The following is a 23,521-nucleotide window of genomic DNA, read 5'->3' as shown; positions in this document are numbered from 1 at the left end:
AGGTGGGCGAGGAGCCATGGGCTGGGTGGTGCAGGCTAAGTGTTCCCACATGAGGACACAGGGCCGTGGGGTGTCCAGAAGAATGTTCCCATCCAGTGCCTCCCCCTGGGGTCTGGCCCCAGGCCCCCTCCCTGGCCCACTCCCTCTCTGCCCTCCTGCTTCCAACCTTCTGAGACTCCCGTGTTTTCAGGAAGAAACCCTGATCCTCTGCTAGTTCTCAGAGACCTCCACGTACCGGGCTCTGCCTGCCCTCCTACCAGCTCTGCCTTCCACTAGGTACCAGGACTCCAGAGAGAACCGGAGCATAAGCTTTGCATGTAGGAAACCCAGGATGGATCCCCTGCACTGCATGTTTCCCCAGAGCTATTTCCCAGAGCACTGTCAAACATCTAACCCAGTGTAGCTCAGTGGAAGACCACTTACCTTGTATAAGGCTCTGAGTTCCATTCCCAGCACACACACACCTCTATCTCTTATATTTTGAGGGTCCTGATCACCACCTGGTGTGACCCCCAAAAATATAGAGATAGAGGTGTGTGTTTGTGGGTGTGTGTATGTGTGTGTGTGTGTATGTATGTGTGGTGTGTGGGAATGGAACCCAGAGCCTTGTTCAAGATGAGTAGTCAACCACTGAGCTATATCCCTGGCCCGATATATATATATATAATGATAAGGTAAGGTAAGGTAAAGGCCCTCCCGTTGATCGTCGATTTGCTCGAGCGGGCCCAGTAACGTCTCCATTGGAGACTTTGTTGTTACTGTGTCTGGCATATCGAATACTCTCGGTAGCTTGCCGGCTCTCCGAGAGGGGCGGAGGAATCGAACTCGGGTTGGCCATGTTGGCCGCTTGTAAGGCGAACGCCCTACCGCTGTGCTATGATATACATATATCATTTTTAAAAAGAACACTTTTTAAATGATACATATAATTTAAAACTATATGGAAAATGGCATGTTTCACGTGTAAGTGTTCTCCTTATCAGAAGGCTTCTGTTTCACTGGAAGGGGTCCTTAGGCTGAGGGTCTGTGCCGGCCGTCCAGCCCACCCTGCCTCTCTCACAGGTGTTCGGCGACGGGGACCAGGTGCGCATGACCTCGGAGGGCTCCGACTGCCGCTGCAAATGCATCATGCGGCCGCTGAGCAAGGACGCGTGCAGCCGGGTGCGCAGCGGGCGCGCGCGCGTCGAGGACTTCTACACGGTGGAGACGGTGAGCTCCGGCGCCGACTGCCGCTGCTCCTGCACCGCGCCGCCCTCCTCGCTCAACCCCTGCGAGAACGAGTGGAAGATGGAGAAACTCAAGAAGCAGGCACCTGAGCTCCTCAAGGTGGGCTGGGGGGGGGCATACAGGGAGGGGGTGCAGGTGGAAACACCTCCCCATTGGATGGGGGCCACACGTCCCCCCGGGGGCTCTCAGCCCATTTCCTAGGGATGGAGACAGACTCCCTGAGGCAAAGCACTGACCCAAGGCTGGCAAGTGCCAGAAGCTAGGTTCAGGTTCATCCACGACTTGACCTGACCCAGCCCCTTACCTCCCAGTCCTGTGGCATCTCTTTTACCCCATCTGTTCCTCTGTGGACACCCCGATCTAGAAAGCAGATGTGGAGGGTGGACGGGAGGTGGGTGTTTGTAAATGCAGTTACCATTAATTTATATGAGGAATAAATTGAGCATTTCCAGGGGCTGGAGCAATAGCACAGCGGATAGGGCGTTTGCCTTGCACGTGGCCAACCCGGGTTCGATTCCCAGCATCCCATATGGTCCCCTGAGCACAAGCAGGGGTAATTCCTGAGTGCAGAGCCAGGAGTAACCCCTGTGCATTCGCTGGGTGTGACCCAAAAATAAATAAAAATAAATAAATAAATAAAGCATTTCCAGATTACCCAGAATCAGCTTCCTCCATCCTGCCAATCTGGGAAAGCCTGCACAGTATCTTGTTGTTTGGGGGGGAGGGGAGGGGTGTTTCTCCTGGCTGTCCTCAGGGCTTATTCCTGGTTCTGTGGCCTCTCTTTTACCCTCTTGGATCACTCTTGGAAGGGATTGGGGGACCATATGATGCCAGGGATCAAACCCAGGTCAGCCATATGAAAAGTAAAGACCCTACTAAACCCATGTACTCTCTCTCTACCCCCTAAATAGTTAGCATTTTCTTATGTTGTGTATTGTCATTCTTTGTTTCTTTCATTCTTTGGCTTTGGTTTCATTTTTTGGGCCACACCCAGCAATGCTAGGGCTCGCTCCTGGTTCTGCATCAGGAATTACTCCTGGCAGTGCTTGGTAGACCACATGGGATCTGGGGATCGAACCCAGGTCTGCCACTTGCAAGGGCAAGCACCTTTCGAGCCCCGATGTAAACTGTTTCTAAAGTAGTAGTGACCGTAATTCCTATACTTAGGTGTCGCCTGTATGTTCGTGGTGCTAAAAAGTCTTTTCACACCTTATTTCTGTGCTTTTTTTTTTTTTGGCTTTTTCTTGGGTCACACCTGGTGATGCACAGGGGTTACTCCTGGCTCTGCACTCAGGAATTACCCCTGGCGATGCTCAGGGGACCATATGGTATGCTGAGAATTGAATCTGGGTTGGCCGTGTGCAAGGTAAACGCCCTACCCTCTGTGCTATTACTCCAGCCCCCCCTCCTTTTTTTTGGCTTTCTGTGCTTTTTTTTTTCTGCGTTTTTGGGTCACACTCAACAATGCTCCTGGCTTTGCACTCAGGAATCACTCCTGGCGATGCTCAGGGACCATATGGGATGGTGGGTATTGAACCCAGGTTGGCCACATGCAAGGCAAACACCCTCCCTACTGTACTGTCACTCCAGCCCCTATTTCTGTGAATTCTTAAACCATGCTATGAAATATGGGTCCACTGGCTTCATTTTACAGACAGGAAATCAGTTTTGGAGACTTTGGATAGCTGTCACCAGCTCTCATGTGACCCAAAGCTTTAGCTCTATACTGTGGCTTTATGGGAATGAAATGCACACACACACACACACACACACACACACACACACACACACACCTTCAATGGGCACAGTAGAAAGAAGTCCCACTTCTAGGGGACATAGCCCCTGCCATGACCCACCCCAAGGCCTGTGACTTGTGTGGCCAGCAGGCACTAAGGGCTCGTCTTGCCACACTCAGCTCAGGGCTTGCCTGGTCTGGATACAGCAAGCCTGCTTTCCAGTCCCCACCTGCTGTGACTCCCCTCTTTGTCGGGGGTCAGATTATGGGGTGTCTTTTTTTTTTTTTTTTGTGCCATACCCAGTGTGCTCAGGGGTAGCTCATGGCTCCGTGCTCAGGAATTACAATTACTTCTGGTTGGGCTCAAGAACCATATGGGATTCTGGGGATTGAACCCTGGCCGACTGTGTCGCAAGGCAAGTGCCCTACCCACTGTACTATCTCTCTGGCCCGTATGGACTGTCTTTTGAGAGAGTTTTTTTCATTTTACCCCCGGGGATGAGGTGGTAGAAGGCAGCTGGCTCCTGTACACATTCAAGGGGGTTTTCAAGCCCCGAGCTTAGACTCTCTTTCACTTTTTGCTCCTTTTTTTGGGGGGGTGGGATCACACCGGGCAGTCTCCAGGGCCTTCTTCAGTGCAATGCTCAGAGGTCGGTCCCAGCAGAGCTCAGGCAGTATCAGGCAGTACCCGGGATCCAACCCAGGTCGCCTACAGGCAGAAGCGCACTCAGCCCAATCTGAACTTCTATGATGAGCTCCAAGAGCAAACTTCCCCATCCTGAAAGGAAACATTCTGTGTGTCTAGGGTCACTGGGGGACGAGGGCGTGGGACAGATACTGGCACCATCTCCACACGACTCCCAGAGAAGCCGAGCCCCAGGAAGTGGGGCCTAAACATTCTAGCCCCACGCTGGTGTCTCCTTTAAATCTGACTCTCGGTTTATTTTCGCAGTCCTGCATGGGTACCCAGATGCTCACAGCCGGAGGAGAAGCACTTGGATTTGATTCCAAGTGGCCTCTTGACCACTTGGCAGCCGCTGGATCTCTCTCCCTAGGGCCCTGCAGCCTCCAGGCTCAAGGCCACTGGCCACTCTTGAGTTATAAGGACAGTCTGAGCCAGCTTCGGCTCAATTGCTTGTCAGCAACTAACTTGGAAGCGTATGGATCTAAGGACCCACAAACACTTTTCCTAAGTGCTGACCAGTTTAATCCAGGCCATAGCCCTTCAGAGAGGAAACATATGGTCACTGCTGTATTTGGGGAGGGGGCTCTGAGGCCCAGAGAGGGAGTGTAACTTGCCTAAGATCACACAGCCAAAAGTTGGCTGCATGAAGTGGCAGAAGTTGGTTGTTCTCTCTGTCCCTGGCCCACTGGTAGGCTCTGTCTCAGAGCTTTGTTCCTCTGGCCTGAGATGGACCTTGGGGGTTCCATTCAGCCTTAGAGGACTGGAGCGCGGCAGCAGAGGAATGGACCCAGCAGCTGGGGTTGGCGGGTTTTCTCGAATACCATAGAGACTGGGACTCAAAAGGTGCCCAGAGCACCCCAAGGTTGAAGGAGTCCTTCCCTCCTTCTCAGTAGGGGGCTGTCTGTGGGCCCTGCCCCCAGGGCAGGACCCTCTTACCTTAGACTCACCTCTCACTTCTACCCCAGCCCTTCCCTCCAGCTAAGAACTCCAGCCGCGTGTGAACTCCATTGTTTGCCTCTGAGAGAGCTAGAGAAGATTCCAGATCTTTCTAGGGGAGACTGACTACAAGGGTCCCCTCTCACATCTTTACACCCTTTCCTTGTGGACCAGAACCCAGCTACAGCCCTAACTTTTTGGTGTCTCCAGTCTAGTGGGGGGATGAAAACCCCAGCAGTAGTGAGGTGATTGGTGCAGGGACTAGGGATAGCCCGAGATCTCAGGGCTTCAGGCACTGAGGCCAGGGCCCAGTTGAAAGCTGTGGTCGTATTGGAGCTGAGGGCTTTGCGGAGTGTCGAGGAGTCCATAAGCGAAGGAGTCGGCACTCCCAGTAAGAGACGCAGTCTGCTGATTGCTGGCTTTCTTGCCCTGTTCCAGCTCCAGCCCAGCTAGCCTCCCATCAGTGCCTCCAAAAGAAGGTGCCTGCACTCTCTGTAGTGAAAGACAGTTTTTTTTTTGATTGATCAGATGCCGTTTATTCCATTCTCCCCATGCATCTGCCCCAGTCTCTCTGAGCCTCCCATTCTAGTCTCCACTGCTCCTCATTCCTCTCTTCTCCTGTCTCTCCCGCTCATCTCCCTCCACTCCATCTCGCAGCCTCGGCTCTCTCTTTCTCCACGTGCTTGCTCCTGTATTCTTCTTCTACATTCTTCTGTCTCTGTCCCCTTTGCTAGCCTCTCCCCAGTCCATCATGCTGCCCTGCTCTCTCTCTCTCCCCAGCTCTCTCCAGCTCTCTTGGAAAGACAGTTTTTAAAAATAATGATAATGGGGGGCTGGGGGGGGCTGGAGTGATAAGCACAGTGGGTAGGACATTTGCCTTGCATGTGGCCAACCCGGGTTCAATTCCCAGCATCCCATAGGGTCCCCTGGGCATCGCCAGGAGTAACTCCTGAGTGCAGATCCAGGAGTAACCCCTGTGCATTGCCAGTTGTCACCCAAAAAAGCAAAATAAATAAAATAAAAAGATAATAATGATAAATAACAACTATCAAGAACCTGTACTTTTCTAAAACAGCACGAAGTTGATTCAGGGCCAGAGAGCTCAACAAGCTGAAAGCTTCCTTCGCAGGTTCAGTCCTCAGAATCATGTGTTGAGCTGTGGGGTGTGTCCCTGGTAAGACCCTGCCCTGCAAAACCAAAAGAGGATAATGAAAGAGCTACTGGAGTGATAGTATAGCAGGTTGAAGCACTTGCCTACACACAGATGACCTGGGTTCGAACCCCATATGGTCCCCTGACCTCTGATCACTATCCCTGAGCACAGAGCCAGGAGTGAGCCCTTAACACAACTGGGCATGTCACAAAAAAAAAAAAAATAGGACCAGAGACACAGTGCGGGGTTCAGGCACTTGCCTTGCATACAGCCGACCCCTATCCAGTTTCCAGCACCCCAGATGGTCCCCCAGCACCACCAAGAATTACTCCCAAGTACAGCGCCAGGAATAGCTCTGAGTGCTGCCCTGGTGTGGCCATGAAACAAAATTAAATAAAGCTGCTAAACATGTACTCTTGCCACTTACTGTGCAGTACTTTCTCATGGACCAGAACTAGGCAGGCGGCCTGCCACACTTAGAGGAACACGGCCACAACCATGCACCTCTCCCCTCCAGCACTTGGCATCAGCTGTCTGTGATACCGGAAGTGCCCTTCTCCTACCATCTTGTCTAACTCACACTCCTCCTCCAGAGTTCAACTTCAGCTAGACCTGCCTGCTGGCCCTGACCCACATCAGCCCCAGGACACGCCCAGCGCCCGGCAGCAGGATCCAGCCTTGCTGTATCCTCCATTCCTGGTCTTGGCTCATCCCCTTCTCCAGCCTCTGGCCCCGAGCACTCACCTGCCCAGGTCAGGAAGGTGGCAGAGCCTGGAGGGCTCAGATGCCCGACTCAGGAGATGAGCAGCTGCACATGGGCCGCAGCAAACCTCAGCTGGTTCTGCAGCCGGGGGATACCGTGTCTGAAGGCTGGAGCAACAGGACAGCAAGAGCTAATTTAGATGCAATCCTCGGCTCCACATATGGTCTCTCAAGCACTGCTAGGAGTGATCACTGAGCCTCGAGTTAGGAGTAAGCCCTGAGCACAGTCAGGTGTGACCCAAAAGCCAAGTTAAAAAAGTGGAAAAAAAAAAAAAACACATGGAGGGCTGGAATGATAGCACAGCAGGTAGGGCATTTGCCTTGCACGTGGCATTTGCCTTGCACGTGGCCATGTTCCTCTAAGTGTGGCAGGCCACCTGCCTAGTTCTGGTCCATGAGAAAGTACTGCACAGTAAGTGACAAGAGTACATGTTTAGCAGCTTTATTTAACTTTGTTTCATGGCCACATCAGGGCAGCACTCAGAGCTATTCCTGGCGCTGTACTTTGGGGTAATTCTTGGTGGTGCTGGGGTCCATCTGGGGTGCTGAATACTGGATAGGAGGTGATTGTATGCAAGGCAAGCACCCGAACCCCGCACTGTGCCAGGTTCGATTCCCAGCATCCCATATGGCCCCCCAAGCACTGCCAGGAGTAATTCCTGAGTGCATGAGCCAGGAGTAACACCTGTGCATCGCCGGGTGTGACCCAAAAAGCAAAAAAAAAAAAAAAAAACCAAACACGGTCTTCGCTGAGTTTGGGGGAGGCCGACTGGACTGGTTCCCCCAGAAGAGCTGACCCTCTAGAACAGAACACTTCATCTAGGGTGGAGATTGGGAGTGGAGATAGACAGGGGTTGGGTCACACCTGGTGGTGTTCAGAAGTTACTCCCGGAAATGCTCAGGGTCAACCGTGCGCAAGGCAGACACCTGAGGCCCTGTACTATCCCTCTGGCTGATTCCCAATCCCTGACTCTGTGCTGGGCCCTGTCCACGCAATGCTGTTTCTCATTACAACCCCACTGCCCCATTTCACAGAGAAGGAAGCTGAGGCCCTTGCAAGGCTGTTCGTGGCTCCTCAGCGGGGTACCACAGAGCCTCAGGGGATGTAGGAGAGGTCAGGGCTGAACAAGATTGGAGGCAGCCCGGGAAGGCGCAGAGCTTGCGTCCGTCAGAGCTCTCTGCCTAGTTTTCTGTTAGAGATCAGTCCTGGAGCAACGCTTTAAGCTTCACATGGCTTGAGCAGTGCCAGGAAGGTAGGAGGCAGCCGTGTGAGCAGCAGCAGGCAAGGCTTGAAGTGACCGCAGGCTTGGAGTGGTGCCCACTGCAGGGTGACCTGGGCTGGGGGGCGCTGTCCTTCCTGAACGGCCAGTTTCCCAGCCGGCCCCCAGTGCCAAAGCTTCCCTGACGCCCTGAGCCATCTGGGGGAAGTGTGGTGTCAGGTCAGGAGCGGAGACAGGGCTGGGCACAGAGGGACAGTCACAGGAAAGAGCCCTCCACTGGGCAACACACAGTCAACATCTGCCCCGACCAATGGCTCAAACCTGTCCCTGCGTCCTACCCTCTGGAGCGATGCCATGGGCGTGGGAAGAGGCTGAGTTTACTCCGGTCTGGGATCTCTTCCAGGCTCATCTGCCAAGCAGCCAGGTGGCCGTGGGTGGCTGCAGGCTGGGCACCTCACCTCGCTAAGCATCACTCCCTTTTCACTGTAGGTGGGAACCCCAGAAAACCAGCTCCCGAGGGCAGTGACTCAGGCACAGGTGCTCAGGGGCTAAGTGGGAGGACGGGGTATGGTCTGGGGCCACGTGCCAGCACTGTCCCAGAGTGTGACCGAGACACCAGAGTGTGACTCAGTTGTCCCACTGGGGTGCAGGAGCTGTGCTTGTCCACGTCCTCGTCATCCGGCTGGCCCAGCAGGAAGATATACACACCTGGACACTCTGTGGGCAAAGAAGCTCTCTGGAGAGCGTTGGAGACCTCGGCCCTGGAAGGGGGGAACACGGCAGCCAGGGATGGGCACAGAGATGGTCTGAGATATCCAGAGGGGCGTGGGTGCAGCTCCTCGCATGCCCACTGTCCACCTCCCGGGTTAGCGTGAGGCTCAAGGGCAATAGCCCATCTCACCCCACCAGTGCCTGCCCCATGGTAAGTGCCCTGAAGTGGAGCTGGCAGCTGTGGTTTTTCTCCTCCTCCTTCTCCCCTCTCCTCCTCCTTCTCCTTCTATCCTTCTCCTTCTTTTCTCCTCCTTTTCTTCTCTTCTCCTTCTTTTTCTTCTTCTTTGCTTTCGGTCACACCTGGCAATACTCAGGCCTTTCTCCTGATTCCGCGCTCAGGGATCACTCCTATTGGGCTCAGGGGACTCTATGAGGTGCCAGGTGAGCCACATGCAAGGCAAGCACCCCATGCCCTGTACTGTCTCTCCAGCCCCCCATTTTTTAGGGTGCCACCACTAGCAATGCTCAGGAGCTCCCACAGTGCTCTGGGAATCATGCAGCGTGTGACTCAGCACTGGGCCTGTGAAGCCCCTGCTCAGCCTGTGAGCCCTCCCGGTCCTTCCCATGGTCCTTGGTGCCTGGGGTCCAGGCTGAGCAGGCTGTATGGAGGCTTGAAGCCACAGCTGTACTGACCCTGACCTTCCTCGGCAGCTGCAGTCCATGGTGGACCTTCTGGAGGGCACCCTGTACAGTCTGGACCTGATGAAGGTGCACGCCTACGTCCGCAAGGTGGCCTCCCAGATGGACACGCTAGAAGAGGTGAGCACGGGGCTGCAGCCAGAGGCCAGGGTGGTCGGGGGTTGGGGCTGAGACAGTGACCTCAGGGCCTTGGGCCATTCTGCCTGGTTGCTGGTGGCCACTGGAGGAAACTGGAGGCTGGGGTGAGACCCAGGGGCCTGCAGGAAGCTGGAAGACTGGGCACAGAAACTGACACCCACACTGGCAACACACTGGATAACTCTGAGCCCCCATGCACACAAACCATGTGAGGGGGATCTTTTTTTTGCTTTTGGGGTCACACCTAGCAATGCTCAGGGGTAACTCCTGGCTCTGCACTCATGAGTTACTCCTGGCGGTGCTTGGGAGACCATATGGGATGCTGGGGATCGAACCCGGGTCAGCTGCATGCAAGGCAAATGCCCTACCTGCTGTACTATCACTCCGACCCCGAGGGGGACCTTCTTGGGGAGAGGGGGCTGCCTGGTGAGGGCAGGGACGGGTGAGAGGGGCACAGGAGGGTCCCATCTGCAGGCTCAGGGTTTGCATCTCTGCTGGCACTGCCTGTTTCCTGCATCCGGCCTGTGCCGAGAGCCGGGGATGTGCCCTGGCCAGGAGCGGGCGTGGGGCTTCCTTTCCCAGTTTCCTTTCCAGAGCAGGGGGGCACCTAGGCATCCTGGTGGGGAATTAACCCCCTAGAAGCCCCAAAGGCAGAGTTCCAGTAGCTTTGGTAGTTCTAAAGGCGTCGGGTCCATGCCAGGCCCAGGAGAAAGGGGACAGTGGTAGAATATCCTACGACCCTGACCCTGTGGTTCAGGGCACACGCCAGACTCTCTGCTGCCTGCCCTCGCCCTGGCACTTGCCTCCTTAGGAAACGCTCCCTCCCTGCATGTCATGAGCGGCCAAGTCTGCTGCGGGGACTGGAACAAATCAGAAATGGTTTCCGCAGTCTCAAAGAAATAGCATTTCAATTATCTTCTGTTTTGCATTATCTGCATTTTGCTTCTGTTCACCACTCTCTGGAAATCAGCCCTCGCAGGAGAAGGGGGAGAAGCTGACTCGCTCTGCCCAAGGGGAAAGGAAGAGGCGGGGGGGGTTCCAGCAGCAGCAGTCTGCACCCCAGCTTCCCATCCCCCTCCTCTACTCGTGGTTCTCATTTGGGGCAATTCTGCTCCCTAGGAAGCAGGCAGCCTGAACAGAGACTGTCACAGCTCAGGAAAGAAAAAGTGGTAGGTCCTGTTGACTCAGGTGGGGACAGGCAGAGGTGCTACTAAGAGCAATCCAGTGCCCAGGGCCACATCCACCAGGCACAGCCACACCTGAAACTAAGAAGCCCTTTCCTGGAGCCCGCCTCTGTCTTCCTCAGCATCCTTGGCCTTCCTGGTTCTCACTGGAACCTTGACCCAGAGTTACGATGGTAACATATAGTTAATATGTGATCCTCATTTTGCAGGTTAGGGAACCCCAGCTCAGGGAGGTAGGGTCACTGGCAGCAGGGGGAGAGAGGCGGGCTCCAGGGCATCTCTTGCCTCTCCTCTCCTCTCCTCTCCTCTCCTCTCCTCTCCTCTCCTCTCCTCTCCTCTCCTCTCCTCTCCTCTTTTCTCTTCCAAGTGTCTCACAACGGAGCTCTTTTCTTTGGGGGCAGGAGGCACACTTGATGGTGCTCAGGGATTACTCCTGGCTTTGTGCTTGGGGATCACTCCTAGCGGGGCTCCGAGGACCATACAGGATGATGGGGATCAAACCCAGGTTGGCTGCTTGCTGAGCAAGCACCCTACCCACTGTACCAGGGTTTCAACGAGTTTCAACTCGGATCCTCCATGGGTGCTGCTGACATCTGGGTCTAGTCCTTCCCGTCTGCTGGGAAACAGCGGCGAGGAAGCTGGGCTCTGGGACAGCTGCCACACTGGTCCAGTTTCCTGCCCCATGGACGAGGCTAACTCAGGTCACAGCTCAGTTATGGGAGCCCTGGGTGAGGAATGACCTTCACACCAAAAGGTGCCTGGTAGCTCCGCAGGGGAGGGGGGCTGGAGACTGCACTTAGGGGGAAGCACATGCTTTGTACATACTGGGCTCAATCTCCAGCATCTCCCCCAAGTTAGCAGCATAGAAAGAAAGTATATATTTATTGATTACTTGGGTTTGAGCCCTGGCACTGGGGGAAAAAAAAAGGATTAGAGTCAAGATAATGTCAGTGGGAAGGGCTGGATAAATGTGGCTGAATAAATGTGACATGCCAGGGCCTGACACAGGTCCCAAAACAGGATCCAGAGAAAAGGCAGAGGTCAAGCCTCACAGGTTGAGACCCATTCCCACAGTCAACAGAGAGAAACAAAGGGGGAGACGGCACCATAGCCTGAATTTAGTGCTTGGGGGCCTAGAGAGGTGGTACAGCAGGTACGTGCTGGCCTTGCACAGGGCCCACCCTGGCAGAAGAGACGGTCCCCTATCAGGAGTGATCCCGGGGCACAGAACCAAAGCAAGCCCTGAGCACTGCTGGGTGTGGCCCAAACCTGCCCACCACACAAAATTTAGTAGTCTGAACATATATTTATCTGTTTTTTTTCATTCATTTATTTACTTACTGATTTGGGCCACACCCAGGGTGCTCAAGAATCACTCCTGGCAGAGCTTGGGGACAAGGTGACATGCCAGGAATCGAACCCGGATCAACGGCATACAAGGCAAGCACCTTATCCTGTGTACTGTCCCTCCAACAGCAAGTTTTTCATTTTCCTAAAGTAAGAATTCAGTAATGTGGGGCTAGAGCGATAGTACAGGGGATAGGGTGTTTGCCTTGCACGCAGTCAACCCGGGTTCGATCCCCAGAATCCCATATGGTCCCCTGATTACTGCCAGGAGTAATTCCTTGAGTGCAGAGCCTGGAGTAACCCCTGTGCATTGCCGGGTGTAACCCAAAAAGCCCAAAAACAATTTAGCAATGAGAGGGTCAGAGAGATAGGACAGCAGGTAGGGTGCTTGCATGGAACCAACCCAGCTTGGATCCTTGGTGCCCCATCTGGGCTCCTGAGCCTGAGTGATCCTGGGCACAGAGCCAGGAATAAGCCTGAATTCCACCAGGTATGCCCCGAAAACAAAAACAAACAGCAACAAAAAGAATCTATTCATGAGGGCCCAAGAAGATACTGCAGAGGGCAGGAGCTGAGGCTTCATATGGAGGAGCCCCAGATTATGTCCCTGGCCGTGCAGGGTTCCCCACGGTCGGGGACAGCCCCTGAGCCACTCCAGGTGGGCCCCAAAACAAAAATCTTTGGGCAGCCTGGCTTTGGTGCACATCTCATCACACAGACGCCCTAGGTCCTACCGTGCAGGTGGGGCAGCTCAGCCTGATGGATGGCAGAGGTCAGGCGTCCCGGGACAGGGCAGGGGCAGGTCAGAGGAAAGAACGCGGGTCCCACCCCACAGAACATCAAGGCCAACCTGAGCCGGGAGAACGAGGAGGTGCGGGAGAGCGTGCGGCACGTCAGTGAGCAGCTGCGGCGCTATGAGAACCACTCGGCCATCATGACGGGCATCCGGAAGGAGCTGGCCAGCCTGGGCCTCCAGCTGCTGCAGAAGGACGCTGCGGCCGTCCCCGCTGCCCCAGCTACCATCCCCGGGAGCATCTCTCAGGTGAGGCTGCAGCCTTGGGGCCTGAATGCGGTGGGCACAAGGGGCTGGTGCCCCCAAGTTTCCCAATGCCAGCTGCTGAGGCTGGCACAGCCAGAGTAGCCATGGCGGGACCAGACCCGGGGACTGGGTGGCTGCTGGACACAGGACATGGGGGCAGAGGTGGGGATCCAGCTGGGAGTGGGACTCACTTGTCCCCCGCTCCTGATCCTGAACCAGGGCGGGGGCTGGGTGGAATTCTCCTTCACTGTCCAATGTAGCAGGGACAGGGCAGTAGAGATGACCTTTCCTGGTTGGCCCTGAGACCCTAGGCCAGTTGCAACCACCCTGCATCAAAGGTCCCTTCAGACTACAGCAGTTCAGCCAACCCCACGCAGGACGCAGCCGATCTGTCACTCTGCGTCAAGCTCAGCACATCAAAGTGCTACTGGGGCTCACCAGGGAGAGCACACCCCAGCCCACCCATATCCCTTGGGTGCAACTGAAAAGCCCCCCCCCCGGCTGCCTTGGATGCAGCTGGTTCAAACGCTGGTATTGTCTAGTACCCCCTCAGGAGTGACTCCTGACACAGAGCTAGGTGGAGCCCCTGAGGACCACCCGGTATGGCCCACAGATACAAATCAAGGGTCCCTCCAGTGCCAGAGAGAATGGTCAGGGGCTAAGGTGAGTCTTGCTGCTCCATCCCTGGTAACGCTTGGTTCCTCTAAGCACTGATGGGTGCAGCCCTGAAGGTCCCCAGCACTGCCAGAGCGACCCTGGTAACCCCTGGCACCACAGGACCCCAAGAGGTACCATAGTCTGGCATTGAACTCTCGGTGCTTTGGGTCAGGAATCACCAGCGGGGATCCCCCAAGCAGATGACCAGGTGCTCGCTCGGGTGGGGTGGATGCACTGTGCAGGCTCCTCCCTGTCATGGAGAGAGCTGGACCCTGAAGCTCCCTTTCAGGTCCTCTGTGTCTCTGGGGCAGCCCTGCACCCCTGGGTGACCTTTGTTTCCAGTGAGGCAGGCGGAGGGAGCCAATGGTGGTGGAATCCCACCTCTCTGCTGGGCCGGCTCCTCACAGGGCTAAGGTGGTCCCTAAGCAATGGTTGGTTGGAGGGGTGCTCCCCGGGCACCTGGAAGAGTGGAGGGGCCAGGTCAGAAGCAGGATCAGAGCTAGTGTGAGGGCTGGTGCGTGTCCTTCCTCCTGGGGTGACGTTTTGATCAGGGGCCATTTGTGTCTGCCAGGGACACCGCCCACAGCAGATAAAGCATGGAGAAAGCCTGGTCCTTGGCCTGGGGTTGGCTTCCTGCTTGCTCCCTGGCCAAGCCCATGGGCGTGACTGAGTCTTGTGTTGGCAGCGATGGCAGGTCGATGCTCAACTCGCTGTCTCCTGAACAGACCGCTCACAATAGGGCGCATCGTGCACCCTCTGTTCCTGTGCCAGGCTAGCATTAGGCTAGCATTAGGGGCATCAAAGGGGAAGATGGCAATGTACACACCATGCTATAAAGAGCATGTCTGGGGGCTGGGGCTGGGGGTGGGGGGCAGCTGTGCCGGTCCACCCCAGCAGAAGGGTTTCCAGGATGCAGGAATTCAGTGCCAGAAGTTCTGAGCACAGGAAGCTGAGTGGGGTCCCGGCCAAGGGACTGAGAGAGCACGGAGGGAGTGAAACAGGAGAACCTGGGGCTGAGGAGATGGCTTAAGATGGGCGCACAGGAAGCACCACACAGAGGAGCCCCAGGTTCTATCCCTGGCATCGCATGGTCCCCCGAGCACTGTCAGGAGTGACCCTGAGCACCTTGATGATCAGCTGCTTCCAAACAGCCAGAGTTGGGAGCTGACTCGGCTGGGGAAGTGAAGAGGAGTTGGGAAGTGAGACAGGGCTCTCGCCTCACAGGCTAAACTCTACTCCTGCAGGGGAGCTAGAGCTGAGTGAGGAAACCGAGGCACCACTGGTCATGAATGTAGCCTGGAAAGCTGGGACTTCAATGTAGCCTGGAAAGCTGGGACTTCATGAGCACCTGGGACACAGGGCCTGGAGCAGCATGGCCACTCCAGCCCCCCCCCCCCCACTAAGCCTCAGTGACCCCACACATCCCTTAACTACCCTCAACTCTGAGCCTGCCCTTCTCTCCCAGGACACGGCCGGAGGGAAAAGCAAGGACGCCAGCAAATACAGCAGCATGCAGAAGAGCTTTGTGGACAAGGGCCCCCCAAAGCCCCCCAAGGAGAAGCCACTGAAGGTGGAGAAGGCCAGGAAGGAGAGCAGCAAGGGCAGACCCCCGCAGCCCACAGCCAAGCCCCGGGCCCTGGCGCAGCAGCAGGCTGTGATCCGAGGCATCACCTACTACAAGGCCGACCAGAAGGAGGCGACCGAGGCTGTGGCCGGTGAGCTGGCGGTGGGAGCCACTGGATTTGAGGAGAGTGGATGGATGCAGCCCCCCAAGCATTCCTGAGAGGGATCCATGGGTTTTGGCTTTTTTTTGGGGGGGGAGGGGTTGGTGCCACACCCAGCAATGCTTGGGGCTTATTCCTGGGTCTACATTCAGAATTACTCCTATTACTCCTGGCAGTGCTCAGGGAACCATATGGGATGCTGGGGCTCAAACCTAGGTTGGCATTGTGCATGGCAAGCGCCCTACCCACTACTATAGCTCTGCCTCCCCTATTTTTTTTTCTTTCTGGGTCATAGCCGGCGATGCTCAGGGGTCACTCCTGGCTTTGCACTCAGAAATTACTCTTGGCAGTGCTTGGGGGAACCATATGGGATGCTGGTGATCAAACCCAGGTTAGCCACGTGCAAGCCATGTGCCCACGATGCTCTCTGTGCAGTACACCAGGGCCTTCTCTCTAGTTAAATGGCCGATGTCTCAGCTCTGCCTGCCAGGCACCCTTCGCTCCAGCTCCCTGGGGTGGTTGGGAATGAGATGTCACAGAGTTTGTAGTCGCTGCCACCGTGAGTCCTTTCCCTCTGCTCTCCAGCTTGGTGGCACTGTGTTTGCGGCTCCGGAAGAGACTGTTGACACAGCAGAGCTTGTCAAAGAAAGGGGGAGAGCATCCCCAGGTGGGCGGAAGGCCCCGGGGACATAGCCAGATCCAAGCTCCAGGGGTCTGGCATATAGGGGACCTTGTGGCCCCCCATTTCCAGACTGGCCTCACCAGAGAGCACCCACAAACTGTTGCATCTCCCCGATAGTGATAGCTCCCCCATCTCATCCCTGAGAAGTAAGCAATATAATTAAGAAATGAAACTCCCAAGAACCCCCACATTTCTGAGCCGTCATTCCTGCCACGGTGTCTCCTACCCCTCTGAGACCCTCCCCAATACCCCTTCTCTCGCTGTGTCCCTCGCGGTTAGCCAGCTTGCTCCCCCTTTCCTGGAGCCTGCTGACCGTCTCCTCCGGGGGTGCTGGGGTGTCCAGGGGAACCTCTAAGAACTGGCCTCCTTCGAGAATTCCCTTGTTTCTTGGCCTCTGGCCTCTGGGGACAGTGTCCTGGGCTCCAGCAGTCCTGCCTGGTCACTGCACAGACTACTTCTGTCCACTGCCGAACCCTGGTTGCCACCCTATCCTGTAGCAGCTGCAGCTCTGCGCCTGCCAGCAAGGCCCATGGGAACCAGGCCCCATACTGGCAAACTGCCATCCGCCCCCTGCTTCCAGCAAGGGGGGGTGTCTCTGTGCCGGGAAGGTCAAGGGCTGGGGTGCCAAGGGCCTGTTCCACCCCGTGCAGAGGGAGCTCATCAGGGAACAAAAGGCAAGAACCAGATCCTTGTCCTCAAACAGAGGGGCCTTGGCATGCCCTGGGGCCCTCTACCCAGAGAGTCAGCTTCCGGGGTGCTTCACACATGCCATGGCGCTGGGAATGGGACAGTTGGGGCTGAGCCGCCGGCTGAGACCCTTCTAGGACCTGTCCCAGAGCTGAGGGGTCTGTACCCTGGCTGGTGACGCACACGCTTCCCCTCTTGGGCCATCGGTCCCAGCCCAGAGAAGCCAGCGGTCAGGGCTGTCCTAGATGCTCGCTAGACCTGCACCCCCACGCACCCCCTCAGCACAGCCCCCAGCCCGGGCAGCGCTGTGAGAAACGGGGAGATCCGAGAAGGCCGAGACAGTGGGGCAGAAAGGGAAAGGTGGGTCCAAGGGTGCCAGGAGCTGCTTCCAGTGGCCAGTACTGGGGGGATGGGGAGGTGAGGGACAGGGGAGACAAAGGAAGTGTGACATGGGAGCAGTGCTCGCCCCCCAGGACTGAATCGGGGGACATGAGAGGCTGGTCAGTGTTTCACTGATGAGGTTGCCAGCTATACACCTGGCCACTGCGCCTGGCCATTGCATCTGGGCACCTGGCCGAGGCCTCGTGTGTAGTAAGCAGCGCAGAGCCCAGTCACGGACCCCAAGTTCTCCTAAGCCCCACTTCCAGGCCTTTAGCCCCCCAGCACCCCCTACTCTGGGACCAAAGCAGGGCCCTCGCCTCAGAGAGCGCATCTTCTCCCCACAGACAGCACCCTTGGGAGCACTTCCTGGCTGGAGCAGCAGCCGTCCAAAGGGGTCGGCAAGTCGTTGGAGCCAAGCTCGACAGAGCTCGAGGAGGCTGCACCCCACACCTCTGAGGGGACTCTCTTAGCCTCCAGCACCCCTGCCTCAGAGCCCCCCACATCCCCCACGACCACCCCCACCACCAGTGTCCTGCCTACGGTTGCACCTTCGCCCTCAGAAGTGCCCAGCCAAGGTGAGTCGCCTCAATAGAGGTCAGCAGATGCCAGCCTGCTTTGGAAGGGCCAGTGAGCTAAGAATGGTTCTCGCATCGTTAAAGGGGAGAAAAAGATGAAAGGGCCCAGGGAGAGACTCAGGGGGTGGGGCGCACTCGACCTGCAGGCCCCAAGCAGCCGCATGTCCTTAGCTCTGAGCATTGAACTGCCTGCCCACCCAATTGGTTAAGTATTGCCAGGCTGGTCCCTATACCTCCTGAGCACTGTTTGAGAATATCTGCCCACCAAAAAATCAAGAAGAAAGAAGGGGGAGGGGGGAGAAGGGGGAGAATAGGGAGAAGAAGGAGGAAAAGGAGGAGGAGGAGGAGGAGGAGGAGGAGGAGGAAGAGGAGGAATCATCGTCATCGTCACTGGTGTGAAAAATAAATGTTCATTGACCCCTTACAGAAACGGGGAGTACATCACACCCATTCTGCAAGCACCCCAGAACCCCTTCAATCTAGAAATTTCTCCCATGTCTTCATTTTCTCCATCCAATCTTCAGTCCTGTTTTATGCCCACTGCAAGGGCTGAAGAAATCTTCCTTAAGCCTCACACCTGCCTGTTTGTTTCAAGGGAACCGGATCCCCTTGATCAGCCTTAAGACTGGCTCCTTTGGGCTGGAAGAATAGCACAGCATGTAGGGCATTTGCCTTGCACATGGCCGGCTGACCCAGGTTCAATTCCCAGCATCCCATATGGTCTCCCGAGTACTGCCGGAATAATTCCTGAGTGCATGAGCCTGAGCATTGCCTGGGTGTGACCCAAAAAGCAAAAAAAAAAAGACTGGCTCCTTTACCCTGAGCATTGCTGGGTGCCTCCCCCCAGCCCCCAGAGACCAACCCCTGCTTGGTCCCCACGCAGCCCTTCTCGGAATCTGCCCCAAAGGCCCCATCAGCACACGTGTCCCTCTGACCTGTCTTCTCTCAGCCCGTGTTCGACGTCAGAGGCTGGGGCAGCCTCAGGGTCTCACTGAGTGGTCGGGTATATGAATCAGAGAGCACAGCTGTCCAGAGCCTGGCCAGCCTTGAAATCACATCATGAAAAGGCCACTTAATGAAGTGAGAAATTGCTCAGCAGAGAGAAACACAGGCTACATCAGGTCTATATACTCTGAAAAAAAAAAAAAAACAGGGGTCCATTAAGTCAGTCAGCTTGCAAAGAAATCAAGAGGAAGAAAACTGCATGTTCACAGACTTCTCTGGACAGCGGTGTTTTCCACCATGGTTTACAGTCGTGTTCCTATTAGCATCTCGGGGGTCTTTAAGCATGCAAGGTCACCGCACCCCTCCTCGGTCCCCCTCTCAGGCTCAGGTCCAGAGTCACTCTTGAGTCCCTTATCATTGGCTATTATTTAGTCCCTTGCTGTGTGCCTTGATGCGCCACAGATGAGTGAGATCATCTGATATTTGTCTTTCTCCCTCTGACTCATTCCCTTAGCACGACCCCTTCCAGTTCCATCCATGCCGCTGTGAACTGCAGAATTTCTTTCCCTGTAGCTAAGAGATACTCTGCTGTGTAGAGGCCAGTTTCCTCACCCACTCCTCTGTCACTGGGTCACTGGGCTGTTTCCAGTTCCTGGCTACGGTGAACAGTGCTACAGTGAACATACGTGTTACATATGCCTTTTTAAATTTATGTTTCCAAGTTCTAGGGAAGTGTGCCAAGTAATGGAATTGCTGGCTTGTGAAAGCTTTATTCCTACAGGAAACACTATTCTTACATTTTCTGGTGGGGACAGAGGGTCAGGCACACCCAGCAGTGCTCAGGGGCTGCTCCCTGCTCTGTGCTTGGGGTGTTGGGGGAGGCACACAGTGGTGGTCAGGGGACCACACAATGCCAGGAATCAGCTGAACCCAGACCAGCCACATGCAAGGTAAGCACCTGCTGTTTTTCTGGACCTCTATTCTCTCCCCCCATTTCTCTCTCTCTCTCTCTCTCTCTCTCTCTCTCTCTCTCTCTCTCTCTCTCTCTCTCTCTCTCTCTCCTCCCTCTCCTTCTTTCCCTCCTCATCTCTTTCTCTTCTCTCTCTTCTCTCTCCTTCTCTCCTCAATCTCCTTCTCTCTCTCCTCATCTCTTTTTCCTTCTCTCCTCTCTCTCTCTCTCTCTCTCTCTCTCTCTCTCTCTCTCTCTCTCATCAAACCCACAGCCCTAGCCCTTTGAGTTCCCCCTTGCCCTGTTCTGTATTTTCTAACAGACCAGGCATTCCTGGAGCTCAAGCAACAGTACAATGGGCAGGACGCTTGCCTTGCACAAGACCGACCTGGGTTTGATTCCTAGCACCCTGTCCAGTCCCCTGAGCCTGCCAGGAGTGATCCCTGAGTGCAGAGCCAGGAGTAACCTCTGAGCACCATTAGTTGTGGTCCAAGCACAAAACACAGACCGAGGGGGCTGTAGCAATAGCACAGCTGGTAGGGCATTTGCCTTGCATGCGGCTGACCCAGGTTCGATTCCCAGCATCCCATATGGTCCCCCGAATACTTCCAGGAGTAATTCCTGAGTGCATGAGCCAGGAGTAACCCCAATGTATCAGGTCTGACCCAAATATAAAATATATATATGCATATATATATTTATACAGACCGAGAAAGGGTGAGACATTACCATGCTGCAGGGTAGGGATGGCCGGGGGCTTCAATGCAGGCGACAGTCCACTCTTCCACCCACCAGAGCAGGCCAGGTCCCCTAGCACTTCTGGGGGTGGCCCCTATTTTTAAGGAAAGAGAAGGCCACAGACCACATGGGTGATCTACGCCAGACCTGGTGAATGCTCCTGGTGGTGTGGGCTGTGTACCAGGTGTGCACCCTGGCTCCCCACAGGCAGAGAGGCGAGCTGTGAAGGCACCCTCCGGGCCGTCGACCCGCCCGTGAAGCAACACAGCTACGGGCGCCACGAGGGAGCCTGGATGAAGGACCCCACTGCTCGGGACGACAGGATCTACGTCACCAACTACTACTATGGCAACAGCCTGGTGGAGTTCCGCAACCTGGAGAACTTCAAACAAGGTGGGGGGCTGCAGGCCGGGGCGGGCCAGAGGGGTGGCCAGGGAGGACCCACCCTCCTTGGCTGAGGTTACCAGATGTCCGCAGCACGCCTAGCTCTGAGTGGACAACCATCCCGAGGAGGGAGCTCTGGGCCCCCACCTGCCAGCCAGGATGTGGTTGGGTTGGCCGAGGTCTTGCCCTCATGCCCAGGGCTGAGGATTTAGGTGCTATTTGCCCTATGGGTGAAGCACTAGCATCTCCAGGGGTGGGGGTAGCGTCCCATTTTCCAGATGAACTGTGTCCCAGGCCTGAGAGGACCTGCAGGGTGCCAGAAAGGTGCAGGAAAGGACCCCGGTGGGGATCATTAAGATCAAGCCCCGCCTCAACAGTGCAGGCCAGGTATGAGAGGCAGAGACTGAATGAGCCATTTCAAGCTGGGGACGTGACTCAGGGACAGCTGGTGCCCTGGGGGTGATCTCTGGTGCTGCAGTGCTTGACCCCCACCACCCAGCGTTGCTGCACAGTGAAATTAAAAAACAGTTTCTGTGCAGCATTGGAGGGGAAGGTCAGGGGGCTGCAGGAGCCCAGCCTGGAGATCAGGACAGCCTAACCCGGAAGAGGTGACCGTGCCCTTGGCCATGGAGGGGAGCAGAGCTGGTCCTGCACCTAGTCCTTCCTCACAGTCCCAACTAAGCCAGTCCCTGCCTCCATCAGTACAGAGACTGATGGAAGAGGCCAGTGTCAAGTCCCAGAGGAAGGGTTAGGAGCACTGGAGACAGAGGGGGAGCCCCTTGCTCACTGGGGGAGGACCTGTACCCATGGCCAGCAGCAGCAGCCAGGCAGAAGGAGTCCCCCCACCCCTCCAGCAGAGAGGCTGGAGTCAACCTGGGTCCAATCCTGGCAGCTGAGTGACCCCGTTTCTTCATTCCCCTGTGGGGTGGTACTAGGGGCTTCTTCCCGGGACTGCCCGATAAGGTGGGGGGGCGGCGGGGGCGGGGTCTCTGCAGGCCCCGGCAGTGAGCGGTGACCACCCTTCCCCACCCCCATACACAGGCCGCTGGAGTAACATGTACAAGCTCCCCTACAACTGGATCGGCACGGGCCACGTGGTGTACCGGGGCGCCTTCTACTACAACCGCGCCTTCACCAAGAACATCATCAAGTACGACCTGCGCCAGCGCTTCGTGGCCGCCTGGGCGCTGCTGCCCGACGTGGTGTACGAGGACACCACGCCCTGGAAGTGGCGCGGCCACTCGGACATCGACTTCGCCGTGGACGAGAGCGGCCTGTGGGTCATCTACCCGGCCGTGGACGACCGCGACGAGGCGCAGCCCGAGGTCATCGTGCTGAGCCGCCTGGACCCCGGCGACCTGTCGGTGCAGCGCGAGACCACGTGGCGGACGCGGCTGCGGCGGAGCTCCTACGGGAACTGCTTCCTGGTGTGCGGCGTCCTCTACGCCGTGGACACGTACAACCAGCAGGACGGCCGCGTGGCCTACGCCTTCGACACGCACACGGGCGCCGAGGCGCGCCCGCAGCTGCCCTTCCGCAACGAGTACGCCTACACCACCCAGGTGGACTACAACCCCAAGGAGCGGGTGCTGTACGCCTGGGACAACGGCCACCAGCTCACCTACGCCCTCCACTTCGTGGTCTGAGCGACTCGCGGCCGAGCGGGGCTCCCAGAGCCACTCTGGGGAGCAAATATCTTGGGGGGGGGTATCTAGCCCCAGGGCGAGGTGCTGGCACAGCCCGGGGCAATGTCCATCGCTTCCCTTTGCAGTTTCCTGCCAAGGGCTTTCTGGGCACCAATCTACTTTTTCCTCCCAGCTAGACCCTCAGAAGTAGAGGGTGTTAAATCCATTTAACAGAGGAGGAGACTGAGGCTAAGAGGGACAAAGTCCCTTGGGCTGGAGGGGTGGTATAGCAGGGAAGGCGTTTATCTTGCATACAGCCGACCCAGTGCGGTCCCCAATACCCTATATGGTCCCCGGAGCCCACCGGGACTGGTCCCTGAGCATAGAGTCAGCAGTAAGCCCTGAGCATAGCCAAGCATGGCCCCAAAGCAAAACGAAACAAAGATAAAAGAGGCTCAGAGTTCCTTGACAGATGCTCCCCTCCACCTCCAGCCTTCCCTGTTCTCCCCTCTCTTCTCTGTGCTCTCAGTTCTGCCTTCCCCCGGCTGCTAGTGACGGGCGGGGCCTGTCTCTGCACCCCCCAACCCCCTCTTGGCTCTGCTGTTGGTGGCCCAGCTTGGGCTTGTTGACTAACATCCCTACCCCTCGCCTTTGGCCAGACCCCCTCCAACTCCACCCACTGTCCAACCACATTCCAAACCTCCACGGTCACCCAGCCCCTGAGCACAAACCACACCCCGAGAAAAAATACCAGCCCGGTTCCAAGGTCACCCCCCACCCCACACACTTGTTCTTTCTCGCTGCTTCTGTCATTTGTTTCTGCAGCCGTTGAGGAGGCTGAGGCTCTGCCTGCCAGAGGAGGGCTGGGCTTGGCCCCGGCACGCACTCTCACCCACCAGTGCCCACTTCGGCCCCATACTCCAGCCTCCCGCACTTGCCTCAGTCTCTCCCAGAGCCCCTGCACAGGGGTTCACCTCCTTCCTCTCTACACACACTCAGGGATACTTCTGGGCCCGCTGGGAGCGAGGCCCCAGGCTGGGGCTAGGGGCAAGGGGCCTCCTTCTTCCTGGTCATCTGGGATAGGCCCAGCAGTCTCGGGGCTGAGGACAAGGAAAAGGGAGCCATCGAGAGGCAGAGGAGGGGCAGAGTCTGGGGACCCATTTCCTCTGCCCTCAGAGATGCGGCTAGGGTGACCCCAAGCTCAGGGCTTGGATCTGAGGATGCGCAGGTGGGTCCCGGGAAATCCAGACCCAAGTGATCAGGAGGCAAGACCCTCTCTGAGCCTTGGACAGAAGTAGTAGAAATGGGAAGTTCTGTGGCCCAGCTTCCTACGCACAG

At 56.5% G+C, this 23,521-nt stretch overlaps 1 protein-coding gene across 1 annotated transcript; it reads left to right on the top strand.

The window, feature by feature from the left end:
- The first annotated feature begins 1,059 nt into the window (after positions 1-1,059).
- Positions 1,060-22,205, top strand: OLFML2A (olfactomedin like 2A). The gene is made up of 7 exons (XM_056138700.1): positions 1,060-1,326; positions 9,141-9,248; positions 12,633-12,839; positions 14,959-15,208; positions 17,312-17,542; positions 20,382-20,567; positions 21,600-22,205. The coding sequence occupies exons 1-7, from the start codon at positions 1,090-1,092 to the stop codon at positions 22,202-22,204; spliced, it is 1,824 nt and encodes a 607-aa protein (XP_055994675.1). The 5' UTR covers positions 1,060-1,089; the 3' UTR covers position 22,205.
- The last annotated feature ends 1,316 nt before the right edge of the window (positions 22,206-23,521 follow it).

The sequence above is a fragment of the Sorex fumeus genome, unplaced genomic scaffold, assembly GCF_029834395.1.
Source record: "Sorex fumeus unplaced genomic scaffold, SorFum_2.1 ptg000129l, whole genome shotgun sequence".
NCBI lineage: Eukaryota > Metazoa > Chordata > Mammalia > Eulipotyphla > Soricidae > Sorex > Sorex fumeus.
This window is presented reverse-complemented; position numbering and strand designations above follow the sequence as displayed.

Bases quoted from the DNA above. Each gene is read 5' to 3' on its own strand.
- OLFML2A (XM_056138700.1), top strand. From the start codon at position 1,090: ATGACCTCGGAGGGCTCCGACTGCCGCTGCAAATGCATCATGCGGCCG. The intron at 17,543-20,381 runs GTGAGTCGCCTC...GGCTCCCCACAG, and splicing joins CTCAGAAGTGCCCAGCCAAG to GCAGAGAGGCGAGCTGTGAA. The intron at 20,568-21,599 runs GTGGGGGGCTGC...CCCCATACACAG, and splicing joins CCTGGAGAACTTCAAACAAG to GCCGCTGGAGTAACATGTAC.